A 19,824-nucleotide genomic window follows, 5' to 3' on the forward strand; every position below is an offset into this window, starting at 1 on the left:
CCACCCAAACAGATGCTATCCAACTACAAAGATTTGTGTGACAACCAACTCGGTAAACTACCTACAATATACAAGATCGTTGTTGACCATACAGTCACCCCAATCGTAGTGCCCCTCACCGCGTTCCGCATGGTACGCATGAGCATATACACGATGAACTGAAAAGTATGGTCTCCATTGGAGTCCTTGCCGAAGTCAGCGAGCTCTCTGATTGGTTTTCCACCATGATTGTCACCACAAAGAAAGACAAGAAGGAGTTACGCATCTGTATCAATCCTAAAGATTTGAACGCAGCAATTAAACAGCAACACTATCCTATGAGGACCATTGAAGATGTTGCAGCACAAATCGGTAATGCAATGGTTTTCTCAGTCCTGAATGCCAAAAACACATTAGGGCAAATCCCGTTAGACCGTGTTTCATCAGCATTAACAACATTCGCCACCCCGTTTGGTCATTACCAATTCCTAAGAATGCCCTTCGGCATCAACTCTGCCAGTGAAGTTTTCCAGCGTGCAATGGAGCAACTGTTTGCAGAATTCCCCTGTGCCTTCATAGTTGACGACATTCTAGTTTATGACCGCCATGCCACCGAGCACGATGCAAACCTACGTGAAGTACTGGACCGTGCCAGAGACATTAATTTTAAAGCCGAACCCATTTAAATGCAAGTTCAGGGTTCCCGAGGTCACGTGATCACTAGCAATGGGCTAAAACCAGACACGCTGAAGACTGCAGCAATCAATGAGCTGCCGGTACCAACTGATGTCACCAGCCTGCAACGACTTCTAGGCATGGTCAACTACCTGGGAAAGTTTATTCCCAATCTCAGCGAACTATCAGTCCCCCTGCGTCAACTAACCCACAAGGACAACACCTGGTCCTGGTACCCAAACCACCAGCGAGCATTCGAGACTTTAAAGCTACAGCTCGCTAGTGCACCCACTCTGTCTTAGTTTAACCTCAACCTGCCAGTTACAATCACCTGCGACGCATCCCAAATGGACTAGGTGCTGCATGCCTGCAGAACTCTTTCAACGGCGATGTCTTGCCGGTATCCTACGCTTCACGAACACTAACGGATACCGAACAGCACTATGCCCAGATAGAAAAAGAACTGCTTGCTATGATTTTTGCCTATTCCAAGTTCAAATACTTCATTTTTGGCAAAACCTTCACGGTAGAGACTGATCATCAACCTCTGGTCTCCATAATGAGCAAGCCTATCCATGCTGCCCCAGCAAGGTTTCAACGCATGATGATGCAGCTTCAACTTTTCGACCTCCACATTGTCTACAAAATAGGTAAAGACATGCACATCGCAGACACTCTACCCCACGCACCACGCGCCACCGGCGAACACCATTCTGACGAACGAGGAATTCTCTGTTATGAAGGTTTCCTTCGTTCCAACTGACCGCCTCGCTGAACACACTGCCATGGATAAGACCTCCCAGCTGCTAACTTCAATCATTAAAGGCGGCTGGCCAAACAAACAATCCAACACTCCTGTTGAACTAAAACCCAACTTTCTGGTACGCGATGAACTTGTGCTGCAGGACGGAATGATCGTAAAGGGTCACGAGACAGTCATCCCCCCCTCTCTGCATAAAGAGGGTGGTTTGGGTTGGAAGGGATGCGTGAACCAAGGAGCAGCTTCTCTGTGGAAGATTGAAAGGGTGGGGATTGAAAGATGTGATTAGTGGCAGGATCCCTTAGGAGGTGACGGAAATGTCGGAGGATGATGCAGCGGCAGGTGGGGTGAAAGGTGAGGACCAGATGAACTCTGGCCTTGTTGTATCTGGGGAGAGAGGCTGTGAGGGCAGAACTCCGGGACACAGAAGAATCACAGGTAAGGCATCCATCTATGAATGCCAGGGGGAAACCACATTCACTATAGAATGAGGACATCACGGATATCCTCATATGGGAAGCCTCATCCTGGGAGCAGGTTTGATGGAGATGGACATTGAGAGCAGGAGATAGTGTCCTTGCAAGAGGCAGGGTGGAAGGGTGTGTAGTCCAGATAACTGTGGGATTTAGTAGGTTTGCAGTAGACATCAGTTAATAGTCTGTCTCCTTTGATGGAGACGGAGAGATCAAGAAAGGGGAGAAAGGTATCAAAGATAGTCCAGGTAAATTTGAGGGCAGGGTGGAAGTTAGTGGTGGTTAATGAAATCCTTGAGTTCTGCACGGGTGCAGGAGGCAACCCCGATGCAGTTGTTGATGTAGCGGAGAAAGAGTTGGAGGACAGGACTAGTGTGCGCCTGGAAGAAGTGTTCGATGTAACCAACAAAATGGCAGGCATAGCTGAGGCCCATGTAAAGTCTACGCCTTTAACTTGGAGAAAGTGGCTCTGTTTGGATTTTTGAGGTTGAAGTTAAATTGAAACACACCTGAAACTCTCACTCGGTGGAGTCCATGTCAAGCTCATGGTTTTATCTTTGCCAATCAGGAACATTAACGTCATACACGGGACACACAGATTAATCTTTTCCATTGAATTCAATTGCCATACCTGAAGTGGATTGGTTGGTGTCAGTGGTGAATGGAGGCCTTGCCCTGGGGACTGGCTGTTTTTTTGAGGGGATGTTGCCTGCTGGCCAGGCAGCTGGTGGTTCTGCTGATGCTGATGTTGGCCTTGTTGCTGTTGATGTTGCAGCTGCTGAAGATGTTGGAGTTGCTGGATTTGAGAATTCAAGGATGAGGTAGCTGCAATAATAAAGACATAAATATCACAGTGAGTAAACACACAGTATAAATAACTTTATTTTACTCAATTCTATTTACTTTCACCAAGTCTGAATCATTCTCTCACCAAGATGTTATCTCTTTCTACTGTAAAGCAACATTAGCCCCGTCCTTCTGTCCAGAGATGCTGCCTGTCCCTCTGAGTTACTCCAGCATTTTGCACATATCTTCAATGTAAATTGGCATCTGCAGTTCCTTACGACACATTAGTGGCAACACTTTGTTCTCTTACTATTTCTCCATCATTTTAACTAAAATATCAAAACTGTCCATCAGCCAGCTATTTCAATACAAAAGACAATGCAGAAGAATTAAATACTGATCAGCAGCAAATTACTGACTGATTTAAGCATCTTTATCTCCGATGTACACAAAGTGTAGTTAGGAACTGCAGATGCTGGTTTAAACCAACGATAGACACAAAAAGCTGGAGCAACTCAGCGGGTAATACAGCATCTGTGTGAGAAATAAAGGGTGTTGTTTCGAGTCGAGATCCATTTTCAGACTGCGAGTCAGATGAAAGAGAAACGAGAAATATAGATGGTGATATAGAACAAATAATGAAAGATATGCAAAAAAGTAACGATGATAAAGGAAACAGGACATGCACTGTAAATGCTGTCTGACCTGTTCAGTTACTCCAGCTGTTTGTGTCTATCTTCAGATGTACACAACCCAACTTTAGTGTGCTAGGCTGAGATCAGCCAATTTAAGGTAAATCTCATATCTTTTGAACTAGAGATCAATTTTGAGGTGAGTGAAAATTTGTGATACTCCAAATAAGAATATATAACTATGAAAAGAAAGGAACATACTCATATACCAATCATAGGATGGTCAAGTATACAATTTGATTATGCCAATGCAACTGCAACTCTCTGAAAAGCACCTTGTTTTAGGAAAGAAGAATTTGTGAGTATTAGCTATGGAATCTGCAGTAAGCGTAATGCATTAGTCACCAGCCACTATTCTTCTTTCATTTTCATTGTCACCCATAGTGTTCACCGCTTGCCCCGTTTATGGATTAAACAGGAAGGCGGATTATTATCTTAACAGCAGGAGGTTCGGAGGGAAATATGGAATGCAAGAAGACCTGCCATACTTGTGCACCAATGACAATATGCAGGGAAGTGCTGATGGTGATAAAGGTGGCAAATAGAATGTTGGCATTCATAGTGAACGGGTTTGAGTAGAGGAGCAGAAATGTCTAATTGCTTGGGCTTTCATGACACCATATCTTGAAAATTGTTTGCAGTTGGGGTCACTTTATCTTAAGAAGGATGTTCTTACTACAGAGGGAGTTGAGCAAATGTTCACCAAACCTATTCCTGGGATGGCGAAGTTGATTTATGAAGAGAGCTTACTGTGCTAGAGTTCAAATTATTGAGGTGCATCCTCATTGAGGCTTAAAAAATCCTGATTGATGCAGGAATGAGCCAAGACCTTTCAGAATTCCCCAATGGCAGAGAGGTCAAGAACCTGGTGTCAAGAATTTCAGACACAACATTTAGGTAAGGAGAAGAATTTCAAAAAAGTGCAGTTACTGGAACTCTGAAACATGAATAGAAATAGCTGGAAACACACAGCAGGTCAGCCCGCATCTGTGGAAAGGGAAAGAGTTAACACTTTTAGGCCTGGTATCCTTCATCAAAATCGGAAATGTCCTCATTCTTCAGGGAACGGGGGTTCCCCTCCCCTACTAAAGGCTCTCACCAGGGTCTCTTCCATACCCCGTAACACTGCTCTCTTTTCCCATCCCCCCACTCACAACAAGGGCAGAATCCCCCTAGTCCTCACCATTCACCCCACCAGCCATCACGTACAACAAATAGTCCTCCGTCATTTTCGACACCTCCAACGTGACCCCACCACTCGCCACATCTTCCCATCTCCCCCCCTGTCTGCTTTCCGCAAAGACTGCTCCCTCCGTAACTCCCTGGTCAATTCTTCCCTTCCCTCCCTCACCTCCCCCTCCCTGGGCACTTTCCCTTGCAACCGCAAGAGATGCTACACCTGTCGCTTTACCTCCCCCCTCGACACCATTCAAGGACCCAAGCAGTCGTTCCAGGTACGACAGAGGTTCACCTGCATCTCCTCCAATCTCATCTATTGCATCCGCATCTAGGTATCAGCAGATCTACATCGGTGAGACCAAGCGAAGGCTTGGCGATCGTTTCGCCGAATACCTCCAGCATTAACCAACCTGATCTCCCGGTGGCTCAGCGCTCCAACTACCCCTCCCATTCCGAATCTGACCTCTCTGTCCTGGGCCTCCTCCATGGCCAGAGTGAGCACCACCGGAAATTGGAGGAGCAGCACCTCATATTCCGCTTGGGTAGTCTGCACCCTTGCGGCATAAACATTGAATTCTCCAATTTCCGGTAGCCCTTGCTGTCTCCTCCCCTTCTCAGCTCTCCCTCAGCCCTCGGGCTCCTCCTCTTCCTTTTTCCTTTCTTCTCCCCATCGCCCCCCTCCACCCTACATCAGTCTGAAAAAGGGTTTTGGCCCTATTTCCTTCGCTCCATAGATGCTGCTGCACCTGCTGAGTTTCTCCAGCATTTTTGTCTACCTTCAAAATAGGAGAAATGTTTTCACTCAGTGAATCTGTCGAATTTGTCAACATAGAAGGCAGTTTAGTCAAAACCATTAAATATGTTCAATACATAGTTAGTTATAGTTCTTATTGTGAAGGAGATCATGTACATGGGTGTAAGGAAGTAACAGGATAGTGAATTGGAATGATCAGCCATGAACATATTGTACAACAGTGTAAGTTCAAAGGGCTGAAAGGCCCACCATTTGTTTAAATGATTCTATCAATAAAATCAGCACAAGTGCACATTTGTAGTGTGAATTACACAAGATGTTATATTGGTGTGGGCATGAGAGTATGTACAATGGACATCTCCTGTAAGTCTGCAGAGTAAGCTATTCATCATGACAATCAGTGCACAGAACTGCCAAATAGTCCAGCCTATTAACCTCACAGCTTTACCAACAGAGTGATTGGCACTGTCCAAGTGTTAATTGATAATTGATGTTTTCAGTGGTCGTTATACTTCTACCATAGTTCTTTAAGTTGCAGATGTTGGCATGGTGGTACCATGGTAGAGTTGCTGCCTTACAGCGCTTACAGCACCAGAGACCCGGGATCGTTGGTTGGTGCGGACTCGGTGGGCCGAAGGGCCTGTTTCTGCGCCGTATCTCTAAACTAAACTAAATTAAACCACGTCTACAGGGAATTACATAAATGTGCTGGTTGACTCATCCTGACTTATCTAAACCAAAAATTAATTGCTTCCAGACTTGGACTGGAGCATTAAGCAGGAGAAGTAGTGTGGGAATACAAAACAAAGTAAGCAACTGAAAAACATGTCAAGAGGCAGTGTTCCATGAGTCCTAATTTTGTCTGCAGTTTGCAATTCATTACATCGGTTTAATGTGCACCACCACTGAAAACTAAAGGATGGCTCGTGGGTATCTGCCGTGAATGCAATGATGTGTGTAGGCAGTGCCATACACTTAATGTGTGGGAAAGAACAGCAGATGCTGGTTTAAATTCAGGTAGACATAAAATGCTGGAGTAACTCAGCGGGACAGGCAGCCTCTCTGGATAGAAGGAATGGGTGACGTTTTAGGTCGAGACCTTTCTTCAGACTGATCTCGACACGAAACGTCACCCATTCCTTCTCTCCAGAGACGCTGCCTGTCCTGCTGAGTTGCTCCAGCATTTTGTGTCCACCCGCCAAACCAGGCCATCTCAAGAAATACGATAGATCAGTGCACATGGGATCATTGATAAGTTGAAACAAAGTACTGGCTGCATGGAAATCACTGGAGGAGCACCACAGGACCTAATCGAGCAATTGTCAAGGCCTTTGATAGTATCTTAATTGAAGCATCAGCACACCTTTCCAAGGGGTGGCCCTTGCCACCAGTTATATGGTGACCAGATGAGAAATACAAGAAGATGTGGAAAAGAGGATGCAATCTTGATAGGACCTCTGTTCAGTTTATAGATACAGTGTGGAAACGGGCCCTTCAGCCCACCAAATCCGCATCAACTACCCATCCCCGCACATCAACACAACCCTGCACACACTAGTTGACAATTTTACATTTACACCAAGCCAATTAACATACAAAACCTGTATGTCTTTGGAGTGTGGGAGGAAACCGAAGATCTTGGAGAAAACCCACGCAGGTCACGGGGAGAACGTACAAACTCCGTACAAACAGCACCCGTAGTCAGGATAGAGCCTGCGTCGTTGGTGCTGTAAGGCAGTAGCTCTACCGCTGCACCACCGGGCTGCCCCAAACACCCATGGACTGACTTCCTCTATGAAGAATTCATTTAAGATTCTTGCTATTAACAGAATTGGTGAATAGACTGAATCAAGCATGGACTAAACGGGATGCTTTAAGAGCGAATGTCATTGTAAAGTGGAGGAAAGCACAAGATTTTGAAGATCCTCGGATTGATGCGACAACAGACATGAACTTACTAACAATGGCCCAGCATAGCACAGACAAAGCATGAGATGACTGGCTGAGAACAGTCAGAGCAGAATTGAAAGCTCTGGAGACAATTCAGAAAGGGAAAGTAAGAGGATGTGATTTGATCACTTCAAAAGTGACTGTGACAAAGATGTGGCCAGAGTCTGTCGGAAGAAAGTGGAACTGAAGCAGAGGAAAGGGTGAAGAAGCAACCAATGTAGAGATTGCTGCAGCAGTGTTAATGGTATCCAGTAATTCATCAAATACAATCTATTGTAATAAGAACTGTGATTGTCAATTAGCTGAACTTTGGAAAGCTTTGTTCCAAACGTACATTGGTCACATTATTGGGGCTGCCTCCACCTTCCATGCACAACTTAATTAATTTTACCACTAACTTCAATTCTGCCCTCAAATTCACTTGGATTATCCCTGACAACTTTCTCCCATTTCTGGATCCATCATAAGGGGCAGACTACCGACAAGCTTCTACTACAAACCTACTGACCACTTATGTGGACTACACTTCCTCCCACCCTGCCTCTTGCAAAGATACTATCCCCTAATCTCAATTTGTTTAGCTCTGCCACATTTGCTCCCAAGATGAGTCATTCCATTCTAGGACATTTGTTTATTAGTTTAGTTTATTGTCATGTGTACCAAGGTACCAAGGAATTAAGTGACGATGCTATATAACTTTTAGTTTTAGTTTAGTTTAGTTCAGAGATACAGCGTGGAAACTGGCTCTTTGTCCCATCGTCCGCACCTACCAGCGATCCTCGCACGTTAATATTATCCTACACACAAGGGACGAGTTACACTTTATACCAATCTAATTAACCTACAAACCTGTACGTCTCTGGAGTGCGGGAGGAAACAGAACATTTCGGAAAAAAACCCACGTGGGGAGAATGTACAAACTCCACCCGTAGTCGGGATTGATCCTGGGTATCTGGTCCTGTGAGCGCTGCAAGGCAGCAACTCTGCCGCTGCGCCACCGAGCCGCATTAAAACTTTGATGCTTTGTTATACCAGAGCTATTTGGTTGAGAGTGATTGCCTTCATTAAACAATGTTGTTCTACAGTTTCACTATTTATTTGCTCGTGCACAGTAAACACTGTGGTAACTTTAATATTGAAGCTCAGCTGCGACTAAAATAATAACAGGAGACACTGGAAATACTGATTAGGCTGGACAAAGGCTGTGGATAGGGAAATACAACTAATGGTTCAGGTCAAGACCTTTCATCAGAACTAGGAACAGTTTGAAGATAAAGCAAGTACAGAGGCAGAGAGAGGTGTGAGGGCAAGGAGAAAATAGCCGGAAAGGCTTGTTTTAGGATGGAAAAATGGAGTGATTCATTAACAATAAAAAGGATATAGTGCAAAGCAGAGGAAGGAAGTGATGTGACAAGATGGTCAATTTAAAAAATGGGTCTGGAGGAGTTGAAGATGACAAAAGCAGAATTGCTACCAGCAACTGTTGTCAGAGATTCAAAGCTAATAGATTAATTCTCTGCTCCACTCCTTCATTGACCTCTCCCCTGATTCTCATGCACTAATGGAGCTCAATAGAAGCTTGAAGAAAGCATCTAATCTTTTAACTATGCTTTTGGAACCAGAACTGAATTCAACAGAAGGGTCACACAGAGAGTGGTGAATCTCTGGAACTCTCTGCCACAGAAGGTAGTTGAGGCCAGTTCATTGGCTATATTTAAGAGGGAGTTAGATGTGGCCCTTGTGGCTAAAGGGATCAGGGGGTATGGAGAGAAGGCAGGTACAGGATACTGAGTTGGATGATTAGCCATATTAAATGGCGGTGCAGGCTCGAAGGGCCGAATGGCCTACTCCTGCACCTATTGTCTATGTTTTCTATGTCTATGTTTCGCCCCGAAATGCCACCCATTCCTTCTGTCCAGAAGGATGCTGCCTGTCCCGCTGAGTTATTCCAGCATTTTCAAGTTCAAGTTTGCGTTTATTGTCACTTAACCAACAAAGGTACAGTGAAATTCAGTTACCATAGAGCCATACTAAGTGAAAAGAACACAATACACACATAAAATAAACTTAACATAAACATCCACCAAAGTGGAATTGGATTTCTCACTGTGATGTATGGCAATAAAATTCTCATCTTCCTCTTTGTGTCTATTTTGTGTCTCTCTTCGGTGTGAAGCAGCATTTGAAGTTCCTTCCTACACTGAATTCAATAACCTCAGTTCATAATCACTGTTACATGCCCCTTCAGCCCTTTAGCATCTTTCATAGTCCTGTTAACATGCCTTTTGCTTTTAGGGGTTTTTTAATCATTCCTGTCATTCCTCAATCACAAGCATTCAATTTTGACTGCCTCCCCATCCACCTCCTCATCCACCTCCTCACCTCTTTCCCCACTTCCTTATTTGCTTGAAACCTTGCTTTTCCAATCGATTCCAGTTCTCATGAATGATCATCAACCTGAAATATTGTCCTTAATCTCATTATCCAAAAATGTGTGTTCTGTAAGAGGTTAAAATCCCCAAGCAATCTTGAAACTGTAAGTTGAAGCATCTTAGATGCGTCTGCTTTTGGTTGGAATGATCATGGATAGAGGGGCAGGCAAGACTCAAGTAGTTCAATTAAAAGTTATTTGGTTGTTTGCCTCTGCTTGTATTGAGCTGTAATTTTATTTCAGATTTTAAAAAAGCAGGCAGATCCAGCTATCATTTAGGAAGCCATGTAATACATTGGGCTTTGTGAGTCTGTTGACAAAACTGTATCAGGCAAGACTTGATGTTTGGTCAGGGTGCATGTATGGGTGAAACAGACTATTGTTTAAATTCAATTTACTTCAGAAGCAGTCTGTTAAAAAATCTAAGGAAAATTGACGTGAAAATACGATATCAAATTCTCCCAATAAAAGCAAGGCAATTCCTCAAAGTAAAATGCCATGAATGAAAGATAATTACATCCAAATTATGAGCATAAAATCAATCTCAATCTCAAAGGATGTGGGGCAGTTGGTTTGGTTGACAGAGGAACGTCCTAATTAAATTGGCTCTGAATGAGAATAAATTTGCACAATGTGCTTTCTCAGGAGAAACATGGTTGCGTTGATATTCTACTACACTCTAAAAGCTGCACTGGAATGGTATTAATGTGTTGGAAGAGCAACCATTAAATTCACTTGCCCATTCACGAGTTACAAAGTCTTTCATATTTTGTGCATAATATAGAGCAGGGCTCTTTTCTAGAGGTCAGAGGTTCAGAAGGTCAGTCACAGGGTCAGCCATGTGAATGTAGGAGTAGTGGAACATAATATTTTGCTGATAAACACGAAAAGTGGGAGTAACTCAGACAGTATCTCTGGAGGAAAGGAATCGGTGACATTTCAGGTCGCGACCCTTCTTCAGACCCGAAATGTCACTTATTCCTTTTTTCCAGAGTTTCTGTCTGTCAGACTGAAGAAGGGTCTTGACCCGGAATGTCACCCATTCCTTCTCACCAGAGATGCTGCCTGTCTCACTGAGTTACTCCACCTTTTTGTGTCTATCTTCAGTTTAAACCAGCATCTGCAGTTCTTTCCAACACAACATTTTGGCGAGAGGTTTGTGGGAGTGGGTCTGCGCAGCAACATGGGGCAGGCTAGCCAGTGCCATGACACAGAAACATTGGCATCAAACAAACATTGATGCCAAGTCATAAGGAATTGAAACCACAGATCAAATTTTGAGGTTAAACATTGAGAACTGATGATGGCTTGGAGGATTATCGGATTGAGCAGATTACAGTATACTGTAAATCTCTGAAGAGATTTGAAAACAAAGGATGAGAACTCAGACTGCAGAAAGGTCTCGACCCGAAATGTAACCCATTCCATCTCTCCAGAGATGTGCCTGTCCTGCTGAGTTACTCCAGCATTTTGTGTCTATCTTCGGTGTAAACCAGTATTTGCAGTTCCTTCCTATACATAAATGTTACCTGCTCATTTCATATTCTATCTCGCTTAAAACATCTATTTTTCACACTGGCCCAATGTGCATACAATGAGAGAGAGCAAAGAGAGGGGCCTGAATGAGGCAGTTATAGCAGGGGAGAGATTACGGTTGAGGCATGCATGAGATAATGTGCAAAGTCTGTACAAGATGGTGCAGCAGAGCATGTCTCCAGTCTGAAGAAGGATCTCGACACAAAACATCACCTATTCCTTTTCTCCAGAGATGTTGGCTGAACCGCTGAATTACTCCAGCTTTTCGTGTCTATCTTCATGTCTCCAATAAACTTGGATTTCATTACCGCTGGACCAAGACCTCACCCTGTGAAGACCATGTGTAACAGCCACCCCGTGTTAAAATAATTGATATTGAGGCATCTTCCATTTCTTGGAACTGGGATTTTATCAAGTTATCCTTGATCTCGAGGGACTGAAGAAGAGGAAGAAAGGAAAGAGAAGAGGAGAGGAAGAAGAGAAAGAATAAGAAAAAGAAGATGCAGGGATATACCTTAGTAACAGTGTTATATACTTGCAGTGACCCACAGTTAAACAATAAACCAATCAGGAACATTTTTGAAAATCTTTTAGTTTAATTTCGTTTTTAGTATAATTTCGAAATACAGCGTGCCACAATGACCAATGATACACCAGGGACAATTTGCATTCATACCAAGCCAATTAATCTACAAACCTGTATGTCTTTAGAGTGTGGGAGAAAACCGAAGATCTCGGATAAAATCCACCCGGTCATGGGGAGAAGGTACAAACTCCATACAGACAGCACCCGTAGTCGGGATCGAACCCGGGTCGCCTGTGCTGTAAGCACTGTACAGCAGCAACTCTACCGCTGTGCCAACGTGGCCACCCTTACAAAACGTTATTCATTCTTTCATGAGAGAACAGCATCACTGCCCCATACGGGATTATGAACACTATGGGGAAAATGCAGCATGTATACAGTCTTTAATCTCACTTGAATTTTGGCTCTACCAGCATTTGAAAGACATGTGGCTTGGAAAATGTACATCATGCTTCACAGTTTTAGCAAACTATCACATCATAGGGAGAGATGTGTAGGAAGGAACTGCAGATGCTGGTTTAAACCGAAGATAGACACACAATGCTGGAGTAACTTTGTCAGAGGGTCAGACAGCATCTCTGGAGAAAAGGAATAGGTGATGTTTTGGATCGAGACTGTTCTTCTGCCTCTCCGGGGCCACCGCTGCTGCTGCCAACTCTCACCGCCTCGTAGTCTGAAGAATGGTCTCGACCCGAAATGTCACCTATTCTTTTTCTCCACAGATGCCGCCTGACCCGCTGAGTTACTCCAGCTTTTTGTGTCCAACATCATAGGAAGTGAATGTTTCAATGTAAAGTTAATACTTAACCATATTTAAATGCAACAATGTAATTTACACTGCTCAGAAAATTATCTCAGAAATTGAACTGGTTGATTTTTTACCCCAAAATAAATAAATTAAATTGAAAAATTAACGTCACATACAAATCCTTTAATAATCACTTTGCAAGTTGAGCATGCAGTCAAGAGTCTCAAATGTGCAGAATGCTACTACTTTTCTAATACTAAATTCTCTTTTGTCAAATTCAGCAGCTCTGTGCTCTAGCCCCTTGATCTTCCTTGACTGTAAACCACCAGGAAATAGTTTCTGAAATGAGGGTAGCTTCAGGAAACTGAGTATAGCAGTAATTGTATCAGTGTTAGTAACTCCCTCGTTCTTCTTTCAACATTTGTGATGTTATTGTGTAAGGAAGAGATGAACGGTATCAAGCCGAAAACTGTAGCTCAAGACTTTTTATTAATTCAAGCCGGAGAATTAAATGATGAAAGCGATGAAGATGCCAAAGAGTGGTGATAATGAGTCAATTAAAAACAAATCAGAAGATTGGACAGTATATAGTAACGGTAGGACCAACTGTCAATGAAAATGACAGTTGTGGTTATGATCTGAAGTCACTGAATCCAATAGCCAGGCTGGGAGTTTGTAAAAAGCCTACTCGAAAGATGAAATGCTGTTCCTCAGGCTTGCATTGAGCTTTATTGGTCAGAGTTGAAAGGGAGTGTGGGGCAGAAAATGAAAGTGACAGACAACCAAAAGCCCATACTTTAAAGGGCCTGTCCCACTTGGCTGTCTTTCGCTCACCATTTACGCGACCTGCTAGCGTGTGGCTAGCGTGTGGGTAGCGTGTGACGGGCGCATGGAGTGGTGTGGAGGAGTGTGGACCTCGTCTTGAACAAAATCTTCGCGCGCTACCGGCCTGTCGTGTAACTGACGACCAAAGTGGGACAGGCCTAAGACCCTGGCGTGACGCAACATTCACCTCCAACAGCAGCAGAAGCAGGCAAACGATCGCCGAGCTCGGCCTGGGGCTCATGGCCATTGAGGATCCGGATCCGCCCCCACTCCTACTCCCAGAGCGGGGCCAAGAAGATTGAAGATAGACACAAAATGCAGGAGTAACTCAGCGGGACCAGCAACATCTCTGGAGAGAAGGAATGGATGATGTTTCGGGTCAAGACCCTTCTTTCAGACTGAAGAAGAGTCTCGACCCGAAACATTGTCCATTGCTTCTCTCCAGAGGTGCTGCCGGTCCCGCTGAGTTACTCCTGCATTTTGTGTCCCTCTTCAAATGGCGTCACGCGCTCCAGACGGCTGTGATGACGAGTGTGACTCTCGCATGACCGTCGCGAGACCATCACTAATGGCCTGTCGCGTAACTGACGGCCCAAGTGGGACGGCCCAAGTGGGACAGGCTCATTGGAGACTGACTGTACAGGAATGATTCCATCCAATATGCATTTGGCCATCCCTGTCTCAAGAAATTTCAGTTTAGCTAATTGGCACATGTATCGAGGTACAGTGAAGAGCAATGATTCAACTTGTGCCGGTGTGCTCCCATTTTTCCCACCATCTCTCCACCTGCCATCACCTTTCACCCCCCACCCATTCAGTAGTTCAGAATGAAGGAGACTTGGAAGCCTTGGGCAAATTGAATTGTTACTGTCTTTATTTTTACGGAGAGGAGAACAATCTGCACGTGCGCGGTTTAAGATTGTTTTTAAAAGCTGACTGACTGTCTACCCTGAGTAATCACTCACAGGACGTGCCTGATCTGAGGTAACCAGGACATGCAGAGGCTTTGGTTGTGACCCTCAAAGGAATAGGACAACATCAATCTATAAATACTTACCAATAATCAATAATTCCCCCTCCTCTCAACCCCCCCCCCCCGTCCCCTCCCCCCTCCCCCCCCCTCCCCTCCCCTTTCTCCCCCTCCCCTTCCCTCCCTCTCCGTCCCTGTCACCCCTCCCCCCTAGCATTCCCTGAACTCTAGTGAGCACACTTCTAAAAACATCCCACTTTCCAGACCTTCCTTTTCCTGAAAACAACCTGACCGAGTTCCTGTCTTATGCCTTCAAAGTTAGCCTTGCCTCAATTTAGAATTTGAATTTGCAGGCCCTCCCTGTCTTTAGCCGTAACTATCTTAAACATCACAGAATAGCGGTCCCAAAAGGCTGATCCATTAACACTTCAGCCACTTGCCCCTCCCAATTTCCTAAGAGGTGTGAAATGTTTTCCCCTCTCCCAAAGTTGTTCAAACTGCTGAGTATTTTCAACATCTTGCCTTTTATTCAGGTGTTTAATTTCCGTAGCGTTATGGTACAGAAGAAGATGATTTGGCTTATCTTACTCTCCAAACTCTCTTTTTTGCCCTGCAAATTGTTTCCTTCCACATATTAATAAAGCATCCTTCTAAATGTTGGTACAAATGGCACATCACATTTCTTAGCATCAAATTTCATTTGTTATTCCAACCACTTGCTTGTATCTCAAAGTATTCACCTGTTCATAGTTTACTATGGCTTCTAATTCTGTTTAATCTGCAAATTTATAAATGCCCTTCTGCACCCAGTCTGAGCCATTAAAATTGTTTTTTTTTTTTAAAGGACTGGTCCTGGTATCAATCTCTGGGCTCCATTGTAATATTCCCTCATATTGCAAAACAACATACTGCCGTTCTCTGTTTCTTGTTGTATAACCAATTTACTTCACCAATGCTATTTTGCTTTTCTTTTAAGGTAGGTCAAAAATGGTTTGCACATTCAACTGCTTGAATCTGGCTACATATATGATGGTGCATGAACTCTTGCCATCACGTAACCGCATACTATAACAGTATAAATGGGGCACATATGTTTTGTTTACACTTTCCATATAACATGATATCTGATCCTCTTACATCCCTGCCTGAGCCTTTGGCTTGGCTGAAGCATGGATCTTATTTTGTTTCACTGTAGGGTGGTTATACCCCGTTCCTTATGATACAACAAAGAAGGTGGCTACTTCCCAATGCACAGAAGCTCTCTACATGCTGCTCAATCAATGAATACTAAAGAAGTAAACTCTGCGTAAATAATAGGTTACTGACGATTCTGCAATATCAAGGTAATGTTTAAGTGGCTCCAAGCATAGCTTTGGTACTTTGCATTATATGTTACCTAAGATTTTACTTCGGAGTCACGTGAGTGACTATGTGAAGAACCCCGCCAGGACGCATGTGTGTCATATCGCTACACGCATTGCGAAACGTCAGACGGGGTAGAACGACGTTCCCCCGCAGCGGCAGTTTTTAAAAAGCTGGAACCAGCAGGTAAGAGTTACTCTGCGGTCTTTTTGTGTGTTTCCTATACCAGCTTACAGGTGGGGAGCATGGACAAGTCTAAGAAAGCAACAAGGGCTGCGACAAAGCTGGTGTGGGAGGACCACGGAGTATCGGGCAGCCAGCAGCGGCCAGCGGCACTTGAATCACCGATAATGGGATCAGCTGTGCCAGATGTTGCCTCCGCACTGGCCAGATCCACTACGCGGCCGGGCGGTAAGGCAAGACAGAAAATACAGCCAGACCAGACTGGCCAAAACCTGGAGCAAAAGCTTGCTGCCAGTATAGACTATATGTCTTTTAACCAGCTACAGGAACAGGCTGTATTGGACACCACATCAAGAGACCTGGCACCGGGCAACTGTATATCCCTGAATGTTCCAGTAGTCAATACTTGTATATGGAAACATATTGGAATAGGAGTTAGAGGCATGGATGTCAAACTCCAAAAGGTATTACAACTCCTAACAGCAGGGATAACAGCATTCGCCCGCACAGTGGATGAGAAGGACATGTCCCAGGACCAACAGGATGCACTGGCATTGCTTTGCAACACTCAATATGAGATCAATAACATCAGGAAGAATGCCATCCGACCCACTTTAAATCCGAAATCCGCGGGTCTGTGCAAACCTGGGAACATAAAACCACCAATACTACTATTTGGAGGTAACCTATCGAAGCAAGTCAAGGAGCTCGATGAGGAAGCAAAAACCCTGGGACTCATAAAAGGGACTTCATCAAAAACCCACTACAGCCACAGACAGCATCCGTACGCACCCACCAGTAGAACAAGACCGACTGGTGAAAGCTCGAAGGTCCGGTACACCAAACATGAGTCTTTTTTAGGCCATGGCCCAGGCCGGCCTTCTTGGAAGATACGCGAACCTCCAACATCAACCAAACCACAAACCCAGACACCACCGCCTCAACATCAACGAAGGATTTACAAAAAGAAGTAAACCTGCCACTGGTAACTATAGAGGTAGGTGGGTCTGGTTCCCTACAAAATACAGGGAGCATGGAGGTTGGGGGGAGATTACACTCCTTTCTGGATGCATGGAGCATGTTAACAACCGATACATATTTTAAGCAGTATCCAGGGATATACAATAGAATTTATACACAAGTACAGCCCTACAGTTCAACATATACCGAACCGAATGTTCGTACTTTCTGGTAAAGAGAAATCAGAAGCGCATGCTGAACTGGAGAGGCTTTACGCAAAAGGTGTAATTGAAAAATCCCAACAAGAACCGCCAGAATTCGTGTCCAATATATTTACCAAAAACAAAAAAGATGGTGGTTGTTGCATCATCATAGATCTGACCAAATTGAATACATTTGTACAATATATTCATTTAAAAATGGAAACCTTTGTTACTGCTAAACAATTGATTTCCAAAGATTACCTCATGGCTAGCATCGATTTAAAAGAAGCTTACTATTCAGTGCCTATACGAGGTGACCACAGATGTTTCTTAAAATTCAACTGGATGGGACAGTTTGACAGTATAGAGCACTGCCAAATGGGTTAACATCAGCCCCCAGACTGTTCACAACAATTTTGAAACCAGCCCTAGAGTTTCTACGGAAACGAAAACACATGGTCATGGCATATCTAGATGACATACTTATTGTGGGCAAAACTTTGTAATTGGCCAAACAAACTGTAACAGCCACAAAACAGTTATTTGAAAAACTGGGGTTTATTATCCATCCACTTAAATCTAAATTAACGCCTTCCATTACAATGGACTATTTGGGGTTCACCATTGACTCAGTTCACATGTTGGTGACTTTGCCAAAGGGAAAGGGTATAGACTTAATAGAGGCTTGCAATAACCTCATTGACATCAATAAACCATCCATCAGATTGGTAGCAAAAGTAATTGGCAAAATGGTGGCTGTCTTTCCAGCCACACAATTTGGACCTTTACATTACCAAAATTTACAGAGAGCAAAAATACAAGCACTCAAAATCAATGTTGGTCATTTTTGACAGACCAATGAAGCTACCAATCAAAGCTATAATTGAACTGAAATGGTGGATAGATAACATTTGGCTTTGTTTCAATCCAATCATTATCAGCAAAATGGTGCTTCAAACTGATGCCAGTGCACTTGGTTGGGGTGCCACCAATTCCATCTCCAGCTGTGGAGGAAGATGGACTGCTCAGGAGGCATCATTATTACTCACACTGGGCATAAACTACCTGGAAATGTTGGGTGCATTCTATGGCCTAAAGTCATATTGTACTGGGTCATATCACCAGCATGTTAGACTACAGATTGACAATACCACCGTGGTAGCATATATCAACCACATGGGTGGAAACAAATCGACATCATGTGACAATCTGGCTAATACAATTTGGCAGTGGTGTATCCAGAGAGATATTTGGATATCAGCTACTTACCTACCAGGTAAACTAAATTTAGTGGCAGACACCAGGTCACGCAAATTTAATGAAAACACCGAATGGATGTTGAATAAAAAAGTATTTGCTGATATTACAGCATGATATGGAACTCCAGATATCGATCTATTCGCATCCAGGCTTAATCACCAGTTATCAAATTATGTTTCATGGGAACCAGACCCTGGGGCAGTGGCGACAGATGCATTTTCGCTGCATTGGGGGAAATTGTTTATTTATGCATTCCCTCCTTCCTGCCTCATCAGTCGGATATTAAGGAAAATACAGCCGGGCTCTGCGTTTGGTATTTTGGTAGTACCCAATTGGCCTACTTAACCATGGTTCCCAGTGATACTGAACATGGTATTAGAACCATGTATCACCATCCCGAATAGACCAGACTTGTTGGTTCATCCCGTAACAAGGGATAGCCACCCATGCCATAACTATTTGAATTTATTAATTTGTAGAGTTTAAAAATACCTCTCCTACAGCTGGGACTGACGGACCGAACAGTGAACATGATTTCAGCGGCCCAAAGACAGTCCACCAAAAAACAGTATCTGGTCTATATCAGGAAGTGGGAGATGTATTGTAACAAAAACAGCTTCACCTACAGAGATATGAACATCCCGTCTGTTCTGGAATACCTGGCAGGCCTCCATTATGATGAGGGGCTCAGTTATAGTGCCATCAACTGCGCCAGAAGTGCCCTATCAACTTATCTATGGCAGGGGACAGAGCGTTACTCTGTTGGAACTCACCCACTGGTAACATAACGTATGAGGGGATTTTTTAATACCAATCCCCCAAGAACCAGGTACTCCCAAATATGGGATGTGAGTATTGTCATGAAGATGCTCAGGAATTGGTCTCCAGCAACAGCTCTGTCCCTACATAGACTGACATTAAAAACAGTCATGCTAATGGCATTGGTCACGGCACAAAGGGTACAGTCATTACATAAATGAAGACTGGACAACATGACTTCTTCATCTGAAAATATTACGTTTCATATTTATGAATTAGTAAAGCAGAACAGACAGGGATCAGCGGGCCTCAATATAGAATTTAGATCTTACCCAACAGATGATTGTCTCTGTATAGTAAGACATTTGTCGTTATACATGGAGAAAACGAAAATCATCAGAGGCAATGAGAAGGCACTTTTAGTCAGCCATATGCAACCACACAAAAGAGTGACGGTCCAGACCATCTCAAGATGGCTGAAACAGGTTCTAACACAGGCTGGGGTGGATACTAATATTTTTAAATCTCATTCCACCAGGGCTGCAGCTACATCGGCAGCTATGCAGTTGGATGTACCAATGGACCAAATCCTCAAGGCAGCAGGATGGTCAGGGGAAAAAACATTCCAACTATTTTATCATAAACCAGTCATGAAACCTGGAACGTTTGCAGAAACAATTTTAAGTTCTGTAATTTAATTTACCCCATAAATAGGGGTTATAATTTGTGTTAATAAATTTCATGGATTTTAAT

General features: G+C 43.7%; 1 protein-coding gene across 2 annotated transcripts in view; it reads right to left on the minus strand.

Moving 5' to 3' along the window:
- pou6f2 (POU class 6 homeobox 2) overlaps positions 1 to 19,824 on the minus strand; it is a 462,178-nt gene that overhangs the window by 151,771 nt on the left and 290,583 nt on the right. For both annotated transcript variants that reach the window (XM_055633835.1, XM_055633836.1), the window contains one exon: positions 2,519 to 2,712. In XM_055633835.1, coding sequence (XP_055489810.1) covers positions 2,519 to 2,712 — 194 coding nt within the window. The remainder of the gene's footprint in view (positions 1 to 2,518; positions 2,713 to 19,824) is intronic.

This window comes from Leucoraja erinacea, chromosome 4 (genome assembly GCF_028641065.1).
Source record: "Leucoraja erinacea ecotype New England chromosome 4, Leri_hhj_1, whole genome shotgun sequence".
NCBI lineage: Eukaryota > Metazoa > Chordata > Chondrichthyes > Rajiformes > Rajidae > Leucoraja > Leucoraja erinaceus.